The sequence below is a fragment of the Xyrauchen texanus genome, chromosome 20 (assembly GCF_025860055.1).
Source record: "Xyrauchen texanus isolate HMW12.3.18 chromosome 20, RBS_HiC_50CHRs, whole genome shotgun sequence".
NCBI classification, from domain to species: domain Eukaryota; kingdom Metazoa; phylum Chordata; class Actinopteri; order Cypriniformes; family Catostomidae; genus Xyrauchen; species Xyrauchen texanus.
In genome coordinates, this window is record NC_068295.1 from 32,799,006 (window position 1) to 32,818,092 (window position 19,087).

Sequence of the window (19,087 nt, forward strand, 5' to 3'; positions counted from 1 at the left end):
TGATTAACAGTTACATATTCTGACTGAAAGTGTGTTCTTGCATCCTATTAATTTTAAATATTGTTTTGCTTGCCGCCGTATTCTTTCGCAACAGTAATTTTGAATTTGAATGTTTTTCAAAGATCTTTGCTCCTGAAATTATACTTAAAATTAAGCAGGCGCTTGTAATATTGTTTTAGTGAGTCCTGTTCTTACTTTCGGTTCCTGAATCTAGGTTGAAACTCGATGAGGCCAACTCTGAAAATAGTGCACTGAAAGATCGGCTTGCCATCTTACAGCAGGATGTCAAGTTGCTTGAAGAGGAGGTGGACAAAAAGAGGTAATGAATTCATCCACTATGACTTACAATGTACTGCGCGACATACAGCCTAATCGTTTTGCCATTTGATTTCACTGCATATTTGCAGGAGGACACTTGAGGAGATGGAGAGAGATTATATGAAGAATCGAGAAGAGGAGGAAAGGCTGCACAAAGAGGCAAGATTGGCAACAATAAAGTGCTTTGTTTAGTTTAGAAATTTTAATAGCATGGATCTGGGATGTTGGATGTTGCATAAGAAAAATAATTTGCATTTAAGATTATTTTCGGGACACTTGAGCACATTTTAGCCTATAATTATTATTATTATTACTATGTTTTACAGTTTATTCATGTATTTTTTTCAATGATTTTAAAATGTAAAAAAAAAATGGACCATGTTGAACAATATTTACAACAAAACAATCTGAGAAAATAAAAGGTAGTACCAAGGGAGTATTATTATGATGTTTAAATACTTTTAAGTATTTTTTTTTTTTTTTTTTTTAATGTACACATTGCTGTTCTAAAAACAGAATGAGAATGCAGTAATGAGAACTGGGGGGTAAAATGTGCATCTGTCTTGAAAATAATGTAAAATAACTTAATGGTCCTATGAATACGCTTCATTTTCTTTACACAAAATATGTCTTTTTTTTTTATTATTATTATTATTTATTTATTTTTTTTTATGTAAAATTGTACCAGAACATAATTTTTTTTTATTTATTTTTTTATGGGTTTTGTGAGAATAACCCAGTTGCTGCTCCTTTCCTGTCATCCTTTTATAATTATTTTTCTCCATCAAAATAGAATTCCAAATATCGAGAAGAGGTCCTTGATCTCAGTGCAAGAAACCTGAAGCTTAGCAGTGAGAACGCTGAACTGAGCTCCCAGCTCTGTACTGATCAAAGAGCAGTCCAGACGCTGACTGACAGGCTAGCACAGATGTGTCAGGAGAACGATAAGGAAACTGCCTCTCGCAGACAGTTGCAGGAAACTCTACAGAAGAAGGAAAGCGAGACACTAAAGCTCCAGGAACAATGGCAAAAAGAAAGGGAGCTTCTTGAGAGTGAACTTAAAACTGCCAATGAGAAGGTATGGTTGCATTTTTTTTTTTTTTAGTATATATCCGTTTAAGATGAGATATTATTTCAAATTAGTTTGGCAAAGTTGTGCAACAGCGACATGTTTGAATTACTGAAACTGCTGCTTATTTTTTAGCTCCAGCATTTAACAGTTGTTGAGTCTGCATTGACTAGTCAGACTCTAAAAAACCAAGCACTAGAGCAAGACAAGGAACACTTGTTGAAGGATATAGCAGATAGAGATCAGAAGGTGAGATCCTTTAATCTTAATTGAATGGAGCACTTTTCCCTCAAGTGAATATACTGAATATGTCAATGCTAAAAACACCATATGTGCTTATTGTAGCTAGAAAAGCTTCAGGAATCTCTTCGCAACTCTGAAACTCAGATAGAACAGCTCAACTCTCAGCTCTTGACTATGTGGCAAGAAAAGGATTTCCACATCCAGGAGGTAGCTACACATCAAAAGATGCTGCAACAATCTCAGGAAAAGGTAGGTTTTTTTTTTTTTTTTTCACATAATGGTTTTCTTGTTGTTTGTTTGGAATCATTTGATAAAAGGAAGTTATTAACATTGTTGCATAAATCCAGGTCCAGGAGCTTGACGACAGCATGAATCGACTGCGCAGAGAGAAAGACCAGTTACATCAGACCCACAGGCTTCAGGAGGAGAACGCAGTCGATGTTCTACAGAAAGAGTGCAAGAGCTTGCGAGCACAGAATGAGGAGCTTCTTTATAAGGTTTGTCAGAAAGAACTAATTGCTTTGCAATGGCCATATACATTATTATTTTTTTTTTCATATTGGCCTCAATTCATGTAAAATTGGATTTTATTTATAGTTGGCTCAGCTGAAGACTCAGGAGCAGGAACTTCAGAGGCTGACACACGAGTGCCACACTTTGAGGAACACACAGGCAGAGCTAGAGACTGCTAAACACAAGGCAGTTGAACAGGTTTGGAGAATCATGCCTGTCAAAATGCAGTTCTGAACAAAAATGTTCCATTAATTTGTGTAAACAACTAACTAGAGATTTGGTTTAATTTTTGTGTCTTGCATTTCTTCGTTTAGGCACTAAGGGCTGACAGCGCTCTGTTGCTGATCCAGGCTCAACATACACGTGAAGTACATGAGCTGCGAGAACAGGTGGGGTCTGGCACCCGAGAGCACCTGGCCCACCTGCAAACTCAATTGGCCGAGCAGCAGCGCAGGACGCATGATGTAGAAGATCTGCTTCGCTCTCGGGCCAAGCAGGCCAATGTTCAGATGGGTCTTCAGCAGGTACACTTGCACACTGGTCAACTTTAAATGTTAAATCTTTGTGCCATATTATAGGGAATGGATATTAAGAGAGACCAGTTTTACCAATTAATCTGTGCTGATAGTTATCAGTTATCAGGAAAAATCTATGCCAATAGGTTGTTTTTATTAATATTCTTCCGGTGTTCTTCTGGATGACTCTGGAGGATTCTACAGTTAGAACATCTTGGTTTTACATTATAAAAGTGGCCTCCTAAAGGTCAAATAAAAATCACTGACACCTTGTTGGAAATTGCTGAGTTGAAGTCTATCATCCATGACAATATTCATCCATATTTTTATCCTCACTTTAATGCATATTGTGTTATTTTGATTAATCAAGTGTTCTAAATTGAATCAAGGTCATGCAAAGATCATACGGAAACATCCCTTGTTAGCATATACATCTTGTGAATATTTAACCTTATTCCTTATTAAACCTCATCAGATCAATTATAAATGTATAAAACCCTTCATCTATTGAATATATTGTATAGGCTATAAAAATAAAAAGCTTATTTTGATAAATGCTTGCATATAGAGGATTGTAGATGTCTTTGTCATATCAAAATAAGAGTCCGTGGTGTATTTCGGGCTTGTTTATAGTTAAAAGTGCTGTCTTATGCACCAAATTTTCTTTTTCTGGTTAGTATTGAGATTTTGGTTGCCAAATAAACATTAAAATAAATATTATTAATTTTGAACTCTTGTTTACCTCTATGTTTGTGACCGATTAATCTGTTATCTGCCTTTTCCACCACCAACCTCTTGTGTACATAGAAATGCATGCAAGGGCTTATGACACATTTTAACATTGGATCTTTTACATTTTCTCCTTGCTCATATATTTCATGTTAACATTGAAAAAAAAAAAAACAGGAACAGTATGAGAAATTGATGGGGAGCATGCAGGAGCGCATGGATGAAGTTGATGCCAAGCTGAAAATCACCCGCATGATGCTACAGGAGAAAGTCCACCAGCTAAAAGAACAGGTATCCTTAAACAGATTTCAGCCAACTTGAGAAAGCGAGGCTATGTTTGGAATGGAAAACTAGTTGACTACTTAATACTGTACTGTATGCATACACCGATCAGCCACACCATTACAATCACCTGACTAATATTGTGTAGGTCCCCCTCGTGTCGCCAAAACAGCACCAACCCGCATCTCAGAATAGCATTCCGATTCAATTTCTTCATGGGAGTGGCTGCTTTGTTCGCCATGATTATATGATTGGTGGATCGTTTCTGTTTAGGATCATGGGTAGTTTTTAGATTTTAAATGAAATAATGCAGACTAATGGCTTCAACTGAAATATACAGTACACCATCGATAAATCACCTTGGCTTGAAGCTCAGTAGGTCTGTCTTTTAAAGTTTGTACATTTTATTATTAAAAATCTATTTTCCTAAGAAGAAAATGAGTACAGTATGTAGAAATGTAGTAGTATGTTCATATGCTGTTCCAAATGGCATTTATTTTGCCTAGTACTGCAATCTTCCCACTTTGACTTAATCTATTTTATGTTCCCAATAGCTGGCCAAAAATACCAAGTCAGATGTACTGCTGAAGGACCTCTATGTGGAGAACTCTCAGCTCATGAAGGCACTACAGGTGACCGAGCAAAGGCAGAAAAGTGCAGAGATGAAATCCTTCCGCCTGGAGGAGAAAGTGATTGCCCTTAATAAACTGCTGCGCAAAATTGCCCCAGCATCCCTCACTGCTTAGAGCAGTTTCCTTCTACAAGCCTTTACCTGTTGTACTGGACTGCAAAAGACCCACCCTAGGGCACTTTTGTGTTTTGGTGCAAAATAAGTGTTTTTGTAAAAGCAGTAAGCAATCTTTGTTTTGAACTGCAGGTGCAAATAATGCATTCTTGCATTTACATGTTTTACTTCAATCATGTGCTACCTTCAACAGTACCAAATGACAAATTGTAAGTTCATTTACGTGTTATGGTCTCTTCAGAGGCAAACGAATAGCAAAGAACAAAATCTTTGAAATACGATTAGTTTTGATTGTCAAGGACGTTACATTTCTAAGTCCATTTGCTCTTTGCGTTAACCGTGACATAGGGTACGAACTGCAGGTGTTAACTGTTGGATCACGTCAGGCTATTTGGTAAAAACAGAACCATTCTTTTTACATTTTAATGCCTGTTTAGGTGCAATAACCAAAAGCACAGTATTCCTACAATGTACAGTTTTGATACAAATGCTCTCTTGAAATTGCACATTATCAATCATGATGCACTAATGTACACTTATAATTTATATCAAAGTGTTGCAAGAATTGCCTCTTTTGTACACCTTGTTTATACGAGCTGGCTAATCATTGGGAGAATAAAGCATGACACCACTGAGTTGTAAATGCATCATGTATCCACTAATTACTGTACAGAAGTTTTACCTGTGTACACAAGCATTGCTCTCTGTATGCATTCTGATTGATTAATCAGATAATTACATCTAAATCAGATAACTGCAAGAAAAGAAAGAGGACAAGGACATCTTTTTCTTAGGAAATGACATGCTCTAATACACCCTGCCGGATAAGCTGCTCACATTTCCATCTGGGCAAAAAGTGCTGTGAAGTAGAGAAGAAATAAAGGGTGGAATTAATTTAGCAGAGTAGAAAAAAAAACCCATCTAGGCTAATTTATACATTCTTTAAAGAATATAATTACCTGGCTATTTTTCTTCAGGAGAATAACAGTGCCATCATCTATTTCAAATTCTCCATGGTCTTTTAGACAACGCACCTAAACAAAGGAATGAAAAGCTACATCAACCCTGATAATGTTCCCATTTAATTACACAGAAACAAGTCACAATTGAGGTTAAATATATATATTAAATGCTTCAGAAAGAAGCACATTTTGCACAAATTCTCATTATTGTAATGTGTCTAGACGTAAAGTAAAAAGCTAAGTCATAAAATTATTTAAAATTTGAAGGCAGCAAAACAAACTGCAAAAGTATAAAAATACTTAAACAACATTTTCCTATTACACTAATGGGAATTTGACGAGGACATTTTCTTGTCATGAAAATTATAGCGCAATGCAACAATCTTATACTTGATTTTATACAAGCAAAATATTAATGACTGTGTGAATCTTACAAAAATGTGTCAAACACAATCACTGAGCACTTCATTAGGTTCACCAAATTATTCATGCAATTATCTAATCAGCCAATCGTGTGGCAGCAGGGCAATACATAAAATCGTGCAGATACAGGTCAGGAGCTTCAGTTCATGTTCACATCAACCATCAGAATGGGGAAAATCGTGATTTCGATGTGGCACGATTGTTAGTGTCAGACAGGCTGGTTTGAGTATTTCTGCAAATGCTGATCTCCTGGGATTTTCACGTACAACAGTCTCTAGAATTTACTCCGAATGGTGCCAAAAACAAAAAATATCCAGTGAAATATTCTGCGGCCAGATATGCCTTGTTGATGAGGTCAACGGAAAATGGCCAGACTAGTCTGAGCTGACAGAAAGGCTATGGTAACTCAAATAGCCGCTCAGTACGATTGTAGTGAGCAAAATATCATTTAAAAAAAACACATCAAACCTTGGTTGGGCTACAACAGCAGACCATGTTGGGCACTTTATTTGGACCATAGTGTTCCTAATTAAGTGCTCTGTGTGTGTGTGTGTGTGTGTATTTTGTGATTCCATGGGAGATTTAGACATGCTCCTGAGCATTTATTTCACACTTCCATTAGTTTTCAGATCACTCACCTCAATGTATAAACTTTTAGGGGGCTTCGTATCTTGTGTTATGTCCAAGCCTTCCTCTCCCCCAAGTGACCTCATGTAAGTTGCCAGGGACTTTTTGTACTGATTAAACCACTCCATCTGCATGTGATTTATAGATCGGATTACACACATCAGTTCAGTGCTATTGAATTGAATATACATAACAATTGAATGCGTCACAATGAACATTCATTTTACACACTAAATGAATCCCCACCTCTTCAGCACACATATGAAATCTAATGGTTGTGGGCAGTACACTCCCATACTCCCATCTGAGAGCACGGATTCGTAGGAGGCGATCATAACTGTGGGGAGAAGAAGAAACGGCTGTTTGAATGCGTGTACAGGGTGAATATCAGTAAACTACAGTGAACGACTTACAGGTATGCGGCTATACAGCGCTGGTTCCTAAGCAGGCAGCAGTGGCGAAACTTGATGCTTGGAATCAGCTCACTCTTGCCCTCTGATTTTGCTTCATTCCTTCAAGAAATCAAACCACAACCATGCTTTATAAATTAAACACACAATAGAGGCGGGCGCACCCAATTGTTTACTTCTCACAGACACTTACACATCACTCTGATTATGTTCATACAGAGCTTTCATCTCCTCCAGAACTTGTCGAATACCATCTTCCTGTTGGAAACGAAGAGAAACTGGCCTTAAATTGATACGTTACAGAAATCAACGTTACCCATATGTTTATTGTAACTGTTTAAAAGTGCAGGGCTTTACTTACGTTAAACGCGGGTAATTGACCGTCGCCCATCCGATGAAGTTCTCTGATGAGCTCGACTGCCTTTTCGCAAAACATTATATATGTGTTTAAAAGTCAAAAATGTCAATATTGTAACGATGCAGTCTGTGCTAACAAATGTCAAGTCGACGCTTGAGGTGGATTTTCGCGGTAAATTTGTGTTATGATCACGTGAGCTTCCCATACTACGGAGAGTCAGATAGGACATTTTCAGCATTGACCCACTTTGCAAATATACGTATGCATATTGTTGTAGCCGCACATAGAAACATATATTTAAAAAAAACCAATTGACAATTGTTTTTCTTAACTAAAGAAAAATAGTGTCACCTTAAAGAAATGTTGTTTTAGATGAAGCTACTCTTTATAAACAAACGCTCTGCCCCGCACCTGCCGGGTTTTTTGTTGCCCAGAAAAGAAACGCTGTCTATGCTTCGGTCAAATTGTGTTGAAACTGCATGTAAAAGTGCTGTTTGTGGGGTTGGAACACCCAGTTTTACACAGATTATTGGAGAATGGGGCCTCTTTAAATTTCCACCAGATCGTTGCATCAGGAAAAACACAGGATTTTACATAAATTATGATATTTTAAGGGTCATTGTAATTATCACGTCTGCTCTATTAGACACGACCCGCAACAGCTGTTGGTTGATATCAACTTTTTTTTTATGAAGAAATCACGTAAACTGATTGCAAACTGCTTTTTTTTTCCATTTCCAAAGTGCTGTCGCCGTCACAAATATGAGGTAAAATATGATCTAACGATTAGATGATCAATACCACAATATACTATAACAGGAGGAACAGATCCCATCTCCACCACCGCAGAACACGGACTACTGTTTGTGAAAGGATAAGTGAATACAAATAATGTCCTGCTGTGAAAATGATGTCTTTGCATTTATTTTGAATGCAGTAAATTATATTGTTCAATCGAAACGGCTTTTATTAAATTTTGATATGGAATATGATCATAAAGAAGTACGAATATTATTATCATCATTTATTTATCTTCGTAAATTATGATTTCAAAATATACTACAATATATGTAAATATAATAACATATTTAAAATGAAAAGTTTTATACTATACTATATTTTAGGCTAGTTAATGCACTATGACCTATGAACATAAATTTAAAACACATTTTGGAAAAAATACAAATTGAAAAAATATTTCCATAAAGTCTAGAATATTGTTTGTTGTTAGTCCATGATACCTGGTGACAAGGGACATGAAAAATGGTAACAAATAAACCCTTATTGTAAAGTGTTATCTTCAATAACCATCAATATTTTATTATTTGTATTATTTAATTTGTATTGCAATATTTATTTATCATTATTTTCTATCTTATATATATAGGCTATTATTAAATGTTGTTATTATTGTTACTATATTATAATTAATTTAAATAATTAAGCAAACCTGAATGTGTATCAAAAATATAAACAGAACAAATGGAAAACGATTAAGAGATTAATCTGAGAACATTTTTAATTTTTTTTTTTTTAGAAAAAATCTACATCTAATTTATCTACTGTCCACCTAAACTTAATACATTTAAATTCATCCAGTCTGTAGAAGGCAATGCAGTCTGGTGGGGGGAAAACAACTACCACACATACCACTGAAATTACTGTAATTAGCAAGCCATTAGTTTACAGAAAACATTGTGAGAGCTAAATGTGCACACCACTGTGTGAATATACAATCCAGCATATACAAATTTGTTTAAAATGTCATTTAATCCAGTCTTGTCCATGAGTGTACTGTACATGTCTGTTTTGGTGTAGTACATTTATAGGTGGATTACAACCATAAGCATATGTTTGTGTTGCCTTGAACACTTACAGAATAGTATCCACACGCTGATGGATAAAAACAATAAGTTTTCCTTTATGCAATAAACACTTTATTAGCATGAAGAGGATTCTACTGCAATTAGCAAGGAGTCAACGTCTGAAGAATATCCTCATGCACCACTTCATTCCCACAGAACTGGAACCTTCAAGTAATAAATAAATAAACAAATAATTTTGCACACAATTTTGATTACTACACATTCATCTCACACATATTTTTATAACTACTTCAGAAGACAGAAAAGTAGTGTATAGATTGAATGTTCAAGTAATGATGAAGGACATTCTGCCATATAGTGGCAAAAAGGGGGCATGTCTAGCCCCTTGAGCACTTAAAATTTGGTGGCACCAAACTTGGGCAGTAGAGGGTTGATTACACAGTTATTCCACACAAACTTCACATGGGTCACTTCACCTACATCCTTCACTGTGTCAATATAGACCTCATAGGTCTGACCAGGCTTCAGAGTTCCTCTGCAGCAGAAAAGAAGCATAACATTTTTAATAAAAGCAATTCTGGAAATCAAATGGCAATCCTCTAATACAAACTACATTTATTTTGCCGTTACTTCTGAAGGAGAGACAGGACACATACTTGTGTACTTGGTACTGATAGGTGTTTTCTCTCGGACCGTACAACGGCACTTTAATGTATCCAGAGTTGCTGAGGGTGCCATCAGTTGTGACTCTCACTTTACAGCGATAACCTTGAGACAAAATGTTGTTAACATTTATTAAATATGTTGAAGGTCTATTAGATACACAGCCAGACATCAGATACATATGGGAGAATGGTTTAGCGTCACCAGTGTTCAGGTAAAATTTGACCTTTGCTACACCACTAGGCATTGTAAATCTGTCGGCACAATGGCCCATGAAAGGACATTCACCATCAGTCCATGGGAAGCACCATCCCTCAGATACAGATTTAAAGTACAGTATGAAGCTGAACAATATGTAAACAAAACAGTTATCAGTTCCTTTTTAAATCTATGACAGTGCATTCCTTTCCTAGTTCTGTTCATCCATGGGCATAGATTCCGGGGGGGATAATCAACCACAATTATCAAAACTAGCAAAAATTTAAATGAGAATCCTGTTTGTATGAGTCATTTAATGTTAATGGGCCCTGTTGGACCATTTATGGAATAGAACTGTGGATTATCTTTACATAAAATGCAACACTGGGATGGAACTTTTTGGTGGAAACTCATTGGAAATACCCTTTAGAAACTACCCATGTCAATAGCTCCTATGTGACTCCAATGATTACCGTTTGGTCACTCCAATTTAAGTCGGAAAATGTTGTGTTTTAACGCCAACAACACCTTTCTACCTCTTCCCCTGTGCTCACTGAAATGTCTCCTACCGAAGACTATTTAACAGAGATGGGCCACTTCTATTAAACTGGAACAGTCAATGGATGTAGAAAGGAAGCCCCGCCTTACAGGTAAAAGAGCCACATTTTATATAAATACATTGCCTGTCAATCAACTCGAGAACATGCATTCGCATTAGCTATCCAAGCTGGTAAAATTGTGGGTTTTTTTTGGCGTAATATGATGTAAAGAAGCACAATGTATTGTCATATTTTACTGCTGATCTTTGATCGTAATTTTGACCAACCATTTTGGAGATTTTGATCTTTCCCCATTCAAGTAGATAGGAGCTGTACTTGTATGCTGCTTGTTTACATAACAACAAAATTAACAATACATTTTTTTTTTCAAAAATGTACCAATTAATTGCTATGAAAATTAACAATAAATTGCTATAAATAACAATAAATAACTACATACAAAAACATTTTATTTAAAAACAAAAATGACTTTGCTTTGCGGGGCCCCCTAGTGGCTCGGGGCCCTAAGTAGCTGCATATATCGCTTATATCTAGAAATGGCCCTGATTACGGAATAATCCATTTCAGATGAACATGCACCTAAATGGCACATAAAATGCTTCACATGTTGGCCAGTCTCTTCCTGAGTGGTTCTTGGACAGAAAAAGTTGCAATGCAGACGTTAAACCACATGTCAAAATTCTGGCTACACAAGACAACAATCATGCAGACAAGGCAAATCTGGAGTTTGAGGCATTGTTTGAGGCATTGTATGTGTCAGTGTAACATAATAATAATCCAATTGCAACAGACCACCCATCTCTCAAATGTCTTGTTCTGTATCTCTAAGGTATCTTAGATCGGCATAATATAAATTGAAAAGGAAAGGATGGCAACTCTCCGTGCTTTACAGTGTGGGAACAACAGAGTTTATGGTTGTGAGCTAGATGAAGGAATAACACGCAATGGCATTTATGAGAGGAGCAAAAAGGGAAATATCATTCCTTGTGGAGATCAAATGTGAATCAAATTAAGTCATGCTCTGTGCCTTCTCCACAGTTTGATTGGGACGCCTCTCAAACTGGGGATAACAGTATAATTAACAGGGACAGCTGCAGATATGGTCCCTCTGTCAGCAGCCACAGCAGAAACCTGTTCACTGGGCATTTGCCCAGACCGATCTCAGCAAATCAACTTCCAAACCATTGAAACAGTTCACAGCCATATCAGTGTCTTGTGGTACAACAGGTGGTCCTTCAAGTTCTCAGTTCAACCACTCCCATTTAAAGTTCTCTCAAGTTTTTTTTTTTTTTTTTTTACTATAAACTGCCTTCCAGCTTAAAGGGATAGAACACCAAAAAAATAAAATAAAATCATAATAATTTACTCACTCTCATGTTTCTTTAAACCTGTTTGATTTCTTCACTGGAACACAACCGGAAATGAAGAGAAAGACTGACAGCCTTAGTCACCATTCACTTTCATTACAAAAAGATGCTAAGAATCTGCTTAACGACTCCTGTTTTCCACGGAAGAAAGTTGGTAACACTTTACATGAATGTTCCTATTTTAAGGGTTTGTAAAGCTGTTTATTAATGACTAATAAGCCATTTACAAATGCATTATAAATCATTGATATGCTGTTATAATAACATGAATAAAAATAGAGACTTTTGTGCAATACTTGCGAAATAGTGAGACATTTTACTTCACATGTTATAAATGCTTAATAAAAGCACTTATTCAACGTAAATTACCTATGAAAATGTACCATAGTGTGAAGTGAACACATATGAAGGATTTATTTATGAGTTCCCAATTTTAGAAATGTGTACATAACATTTATGATTTGTGGTTATGCTTTATTATATTATCTATGCTATGAATGAACATGAAGACCTGAACAGTGTTTTTGCAAAGGACTATAGAAGACTCAATGTGATAACAAAGTTAGTCAAGACATTACAGTAATACATTTAAACGCAAACCAGACTGTAGCAAAATGGCATAATCCCTCATTTTAATCTCACTATTATAATATATTTTTGCTGCATTGTGATATAAATCATGAATTAGGTCATTTAATTTTTTGATTTAATACAAGAATGAATAACTGTATTTATGAAGCAAATATAACATGCTCACTATTCTGCAAGTATTGCATGAAAGTCACCCCTTTCTTTCATGTTGTTATAACCGCATATAAATTATATATTTTAAAGAACTCACATAATTTCTTCACTGTAAACCATAGATAAACCATATATAATAACTTTTTAAAAAACATTATTACATTCTATAAAGCTTAAAAGATTATTAAAACTGCAGCGCTGCCTATTTCCACCATTGAAATCTGCTGCTCGAAAGAACCCGGAAACACATTTTCCAGCGGTGTGACGTTACAGTAATTTAATCTATTCCTAAACATTAGTTAACATGAACTAACAATGAACAATACTTTTACAGCATTTATTAATTTTCGTAAATGTTGATTTCAAAATATACTACAATATATGTAAATATTATTACATTTTTAAAATGAAAAGGTTTATACAGCCGTGGCCAAAAGTATTGGCAGTGACATCCATTTTGTGTTTCGCAAACTTTTCTGCTTCAGATGTTGTGGTGTTGATTCACATTGTTTCTAGATTATTGTGCAGAGTGATCAGATGCATTTTAAATAATTGCAAAAAGCTTCATTGGCCAAAAAAACTTAATCATAAAAACCAAAATTTCACAGTTTTTTTTGCCCTGGCGCCAAATGACCAGCTAACATCATTTCACTAATCATATTAGTAGCACCTGGGAAAGTGTGAATGAGTTCTAGTCAGGTGAAATCACTCCATCATTCTGATTGGATTAGAAGAGCAGACTGATTTCTATAAAAGGAGGAAAGAATTGCTTCCAATCATTGTGTTCTTGTTTCGCAATGGTTACCTCTAAAGAAAGATGTGCAGCCATCATCGCTTTGCATCAAAATGGCCTCACATGCAAGGAAATTGCTGCAAAGAATATTGCACCTGAAAGAACCATTTACCGGATCATCAAGAACTTCAAGGAGAGAGGTTCAACTGCAGTGAAGAAGGCTTCAGGACATCCCAGAGTCTCCTCCTGGGGAGCCAGCTACGGAATCGTGTCACCACCAGTGCAGAGCTTGCTCAATATTGGTAGCAGGTTGGTGTGAGTGCATCTGCACAGTGAGGCGAAGACTTTTGGACAATGGCCTGGTGTCAAGAAGGGCAGAAAAGAAGCCACTTCTCTCCAAGAAAAATATCAAGGACAGACTGAAATTCTGTAGGAAATACAAGGATTGGACAGCAGAAGACTGGTGCAAAGATATTTTATCTGATGAAGCCCCCTTCTGACTGTTTGGGATATCTGGAAAATCGATAGTCCAGAGAAGAAAAGGTGAACGCTACCATGAGTCCTGTGTCGTGCCAAAAGTGAAGCATCCTGAGACCATCCATGTGTGGGGTTGCTTTTCATCCAAGAGAGTGGGCTCTCTCACAATTCTGCCCAAAATCACTGCCATGAATGAAGAATGGTATCAAAACTTCCTGCAAGGACAACTTCTCCCAACGATCCAGGAGTAATTTGATGATGATCTGTGCATTTTCCAGCATGATGGAGCTACACAAGACAAGAGTGATAATGAAGTGGCTCGGTGATCATTACATTGAAATTTTGGATCCGTGGCCAGACAACTCCCCGGATCTTAATCCCATAGAGAACCTGTGGTCAATCCTCAAAAGGAGAGTAGACAAGCAGAATCCCACAAATTGTGATCAACTACGAGCACTAATAAGGTAAGAATGGATCGCCATCAGTCAGGATTTGGCTCAGAAGCTGATATCCAGAGGTTATGAAGAACATGGGTCAACACAGTAAATATTGACTCTTTGCATATATTGAATGTTTTTTCCAATAAAAGCCTTTAAAACTCAAGAAATGTTTATCATTGTTTTCCAGTATACCATAGAAACATGTGAAAAAATGATCTACAAATACTGAAGCAGCAAACTTTGCAAAACACAAAATGTATGTCACTGCCAATACTTTTGACCACGGCTGTACATTAACATTAGGCTAGTTAATGCACTATGACCTATGAACATTTTGGAAAAAATACAAATTGAACAAATATTTCCATAAAATCGAGCGTATGTTAATGCATTTGTAAATTACTTATTAGTCATTAATGAACCCCTTTATAAACACTTATCAAAGATAATTTAAACACAAAGCAGATTGTAGCAAAATGACATAATCCCTCATTTTAATCTCACTATTTTAATCAAATTTTTTCTGCATTGTGAAATAGATCATGAATTAAGCCTTTTTATGTTTTTGATTAATACAAGATTGAATAAATGTGTTTATTAAGCATTTATAACAGGCTTACTATTTGGCAAGTATTATATGAAAGTCACCCTTTTTATTCATGTTTTTATAACTGTATATCAATTATGATTTATTAGTTGTTAATGAACCCCTTTATACACTTAAAAAAAAGAGTACACGTGTGTAAATTGTTAACAGAAAGTCATATGTGTTTGGAACAAGAGGGCAAGTAAATAACTTTTGGATGAAGGTTTAAGGGAAGCCCTTTAAATCCTCAGTCACATTTAAACCTAAGGACTCTTATATATTATCTTACAACTTACAAACATCCTCTGCTTGGTTTGTACTGTCAAGGCCAAGATAAAATCTCACTTACAGACTCAAACATGTCTTTGTTAGAGCAACGTTATCCCATAAACCCTTTGGGGTTTCGGATACTGTCACTGTAGTACTTATAGGCTCTCAGATGGTTGCAGGCAACAAAGTCGCAAGTACCTGAAAAAGAGCACAAGAGTACAAATAACAGAGTGAGAAAGAGATAAGCAGAATGAAAGGATGAATGAAAATGAGGAAGATGGATCAGAGAATAGGGTCACTGGGATTTGTCTTGGTTTCTCACAGCATGAGTTATCCATCATGTGTCTAAAGAGCTTCAGCCATGTGACTTTGACTCCTTCGATCTTTCTCATCGACTGGATCAAACAGAACAGATTCAGCTGTGGCCTACCATTCAACCCCTGCTGGAATTGCACAAATGTTGCTACTTGAGCCACAATGTCACCCCCCTCCCCCCTCCCCCAACCGCTACACCCCTCCAGCTGATTTAAAAAGAAACCTGCTGTCATGCCCACTGATGTCCTGATGTGTTGGTAAAAATGATTCAGTAAGTCACTGTTACATATATGCATGACAGCAGAATCAGATATTAACTTCTTTATAAAAGGAAAACATTTTCTTACTGGAGCTGATTTTCAGGGTCATATTTTTACTATCCATATAAAAACTCAGTGAAATTAATTGAATTCTGAAACTGATTATTTCAATGGTGCCTATAAAATTAAATTAGTATAACCAACTCATACATTATACAATATGTATAACTAGGCATAAATTAAATATGTTACATTTTTTGAATGTGTAAAATGAGGAATTCATTGAACATTTTGAAATTAAATTTTTGTCACTTTCTGTGGCATTTTTGACTGAAGCTCCATTCATTTCTGACCCAGCATGACAGTGATCTAGTTACAGTGTATGGTAAGTTGCTAAAAAAGTAATCCATTACAAATGATTAAATACTTCTCTAAAATTAATTAATCAAAAAGTAATCACATTACTAGTTACTTTACTTTTAAGTTACTTATCTTATCTTTTAAGTGACCTGGTGTCATAGAATCAAATTACTATACCTACATTTTTCAAAGTGAGTTTTACATTCGCTCAATTACACAATGCTATCTTATAACATTAAAACACTTTTACTATAATGTATCATTTGAAAGGCGGTACATTTTAATGCTTGTATTACATAACCAACAATATTTACAAGCTTACTTCATAGTTACTAAGTTGCACAGTAGCACAGCTGAACGATGAACGGCACACAGAAGAGTCCAGCAAAGCATGTGAGTCGGCACATGAGCTGAAAGTATCATAGAAGCGCCATGAAATGACATGGTTGCTTCTGCTGTTGTGTTTTTCATCTCACATTTGCTTTTATGACAGTATCAGTTTAGGTTTAGGGTTTAGGGTAGGGACATTGGTTTAGCTTACCACACATTTGTCACTATCGGTTTAGGTGTAGGGTTTAAGGTTTAGGGTATAGGGAGGTCAGTTTTGTTTATTTTAAACTCCAAAGAGCATTTACCTTAAAGACCTTTTTGTGAGAACATTTAACTTGCTTTTAGCGCCCCTCAGTGGACATTTGACCTCCAAACTGCAGCAATACATGTAATGAACCATGTCATTTCATTTTGCTAAATGTTGCCACATAATTTTCAGGACATCAGGCTGTTTTAATTCATTAATTGTACTTAATTACCTTAATTTCAAGTAAATTACTATAATCGGAATCTGTTGCACTCCTTTTAACTAAAAAGTAATCATTGATGGCATCAACAAAATTGCCTGAAAACACAACGAGAGAAAAGGCTATAATATATATGGCAGGTTCTCATAATGTAACATAACAAATAACAATTACTGTTTTAATTATTTATTTACTGTAAGAGTAGTACCTTACTAAACAGTATGTGTAATAAAGCTAATGTGAGCTGTGTGTGAGATGGTAGCTGTGACCTTGAATGATGTACTGTTTACCATCTGTGTGAATTTCCACTCCGATGACAGATGTTTTTATATGAAGGGTGTCTGTTGTGAGACTACATTATACATGTTTAAAAACTAGTAAAACTTTTTAGGTATTACTTTATCATTCAATGTTTAGCCAAACATTTATCTGGGGTAAACATGAGGATTTCTTGTTCCTACTTGCCTTAAATATTGAGATCATGTTGGCCACCAACCACTCTGATGTTGTTGGCTGCCTGTGTGTTGAGTGTCTGCCATCATTTTTCCAGTCCACACATATACAGTTCACATCTTCAGCTGTCAGCATGAGCTGTATATCAAAAGAGTGCATTTAAATGAAAAGATTTGAAAGCACTTCTCCCAGTCCATCCCTTTCCAACATGAACCATGAAAAAAGTGCATATACCTTACACATGTCAACAAGCCAGTTCTCATCTCCTTTGTCTAAATATCCTTGGATCATAAATCTGGTGTTTCTGGTTGGCTTGTAATTGGATGTTGCAATAAATTGCCTATTTGAAATCTCCTAAGAATGGAAGGGATGAGACAAACATAACATTTTTAAATTGAATACAGTCTTAATAAAACAGACAGTATTTGAGACGTCTGCTTGCCAGATAGTTGACTGGATTTTCCCGTGTGAAGAGGAGGAAGCATGTGCTGATTTTCTCCGGGCTCCAGTGTAACTTGGAGATAGGTCTTTCATCATCAGAGAATCATCCCAGGTTTCTGTAGCATACCTCACCACCTAATAAAATAAACATGACCAATAATAGATCTATGTGTGGCTTAAATGTCAGAGAGACATTTATAGATCCATGTGTTGCTTACCGTATGCTGCTCCAGCTAAGCAGCTCACAAGTCCTGCAATCTCCAGCAGCCACATCTGAAACAAAATAACTATTTAATCTATCAAAAGCAACTAAAGCTTAAATACTGTCAACATATTACCAAACAAGCACCTACTTCGATGATGCCAAGCTTTATTAGTTTGAGCTCCTTTTAAGTTGTGAGGCCCACTTTGAGAGGTGAGAAAAGCCCAGGTGAGGGCTGAGCAGGTGGTGGCCCATTCTGATATGTAGGGTATAACGGATCTAAAGGCCCAGTTTAAGGAAAATTTTCATTTTTTCTGGTCACAAAGTGTATCAAAATTGAAAATGTTCAGAAATACATTTCTTTTTATGGAATATTGATAAAGCAACATAATTTTCTGTGAAAACAAAAAAATTATAATGGAAGTTTTTTTGATTAAAATTCATTAAATAATAAGGATAAAAGGGCCCTCATGGGGATTATAGTGATATTGTGTAAATGGGGACAATATAGCTTTGTTGAGTAATACATTAAGATAATATTTATTAAAAATAACAATTAATAATAATATTATTTGTATTTGGCATTTCATAACATATCAAGAATTCTATAAAGAAACTAACCTCCATGTGATTGGATCAGTCAATGTGAGCCCACTTTGAACATTTTTCATATCAAATCCACTCCACTTAAAAGAAACTATGTGTTTGATGGTGCCTTTAGTCCATGCAACAGGGGTACTATTTGCCCCAAATATTATCTTTTCACTCATTGGACAGTTGTCAAAGTCTTTTGATTTAATCACCTTGAACAAAACTGAATTTTTTCATAAGCTACGTACACGCATTTTTAAAAATTATTAACTATTTGATCAAACTGCCTCAAAATCAAACTCTAGACATTGCATGCAATGATCTCATGGATCAGGGATGCTTTGCAGTATATAGTCACAAACAGGAAAGTACTGTGTTTGTTTTGTTGTTGTTTTGTGCTTTGGGAGAAAATCTAATCAAATGAGACTTTTAACCGTACTGCATAATTTGCCTAAAAATGAAGTGGAACAAATAAAATCTTAAATGAATGAGAAACTGTAATGTATAGGTAATAATAATAATAATTATTATTAGCCTATTATTATTATTATTATTATAAAATTATGAAATTGAAGCTCCAAACTATTTTAAAAAATAAGTTTAATCCATA

The 19,087-nt window shown here is 35.7% G+C and overlaps 2 protein-coding genes and 1 pseudogene across 4 annotated transcripts in view; 1 reads left to right on the top strand and 2 right to left on the bottom strand.

The window, feature by feature from the left end:
- Positions 1-4,440, top strand: part of ninl (ninein-like) — a 39,858-nt gene extending 35,418 nt beyond the window's left edge. For all 3 annotated transcript variants that reach the window (XM_052151369.1, XM_052151371.1, XM_052151370.1), the window contains 10 exons: positions 215-319; positions 408-477; positions 1,112-1,396; positions 1,523-1,636; positions 1,733-1,879; positions 1,978-2,127; positions 2,228-2,341; positions 2,458-2,667; positions 3,565-3,678; positions 4,224-4,440. In XM_052151369.1, coding sequence (XP_052007329.1) covers positions 215-319; positions 408-477; positions 1,112-1,396; positions 1,523-1,636; positions 1,733-1,879; positions 1,978-2,127; positions 2,228-2,341; positions 2,458-2,667; positions 3,565-3,678; positions 4,224-4,415 — 1,501 coding nt within the window. In that variant the 3' untranslated portion in view covers positions 4,416-4,440. The remainder of the gene's footprint in view (positions 1-214; positions 320-407; positions 478-1,111; positions 1,397-1,522; positions 1,637-1,732; positions 1,880-1,977; positions 2,128-2,227; positions 2,342-2,457; positions 2,668-3,564; positions 3,679-4,223) is intronic.
- Positions 4,441-5,146: 706 nt separating this feature from the next.
- On the bottom strand, positions 5,147-7,352 carry gins1 (GINS complex subunit 1 (Psf1 homolog)). Its single transcript, XM_052151372.1, has 7 exons — positions 7,198-7,352; positions 7,030-7,094; positions 6,840-6,938; positions 6,673-6,763; positions 6,438-6,554; positions 5,374-5,448; positions 5,147-5,273 (listed from the first exon to the last, which is right to left on the bottom strand). The coding sequence occupies exons 1-7, from the start codon at positions 7,270-7,272 to the stop codon at positions 5,205-5,207; spliced, it is 591 nt and encodes a 196-aa protein (XP_052007332.1). The 5' UTR covers positions 7,273-7,352; the 3' UTR covers positions 5,147-5,204.
- Positions 7,353-9,160: 1,808 nt separating this feature from the next.
- LOC127660584 (inactive pancreatic lipase-related protein 1-like) lies at positions 9,161-17,957 on the bottom strand (annotated as a pseudogene).
- Positions 17,958-19,087: the final 1,130 nt, after the last annotated feature.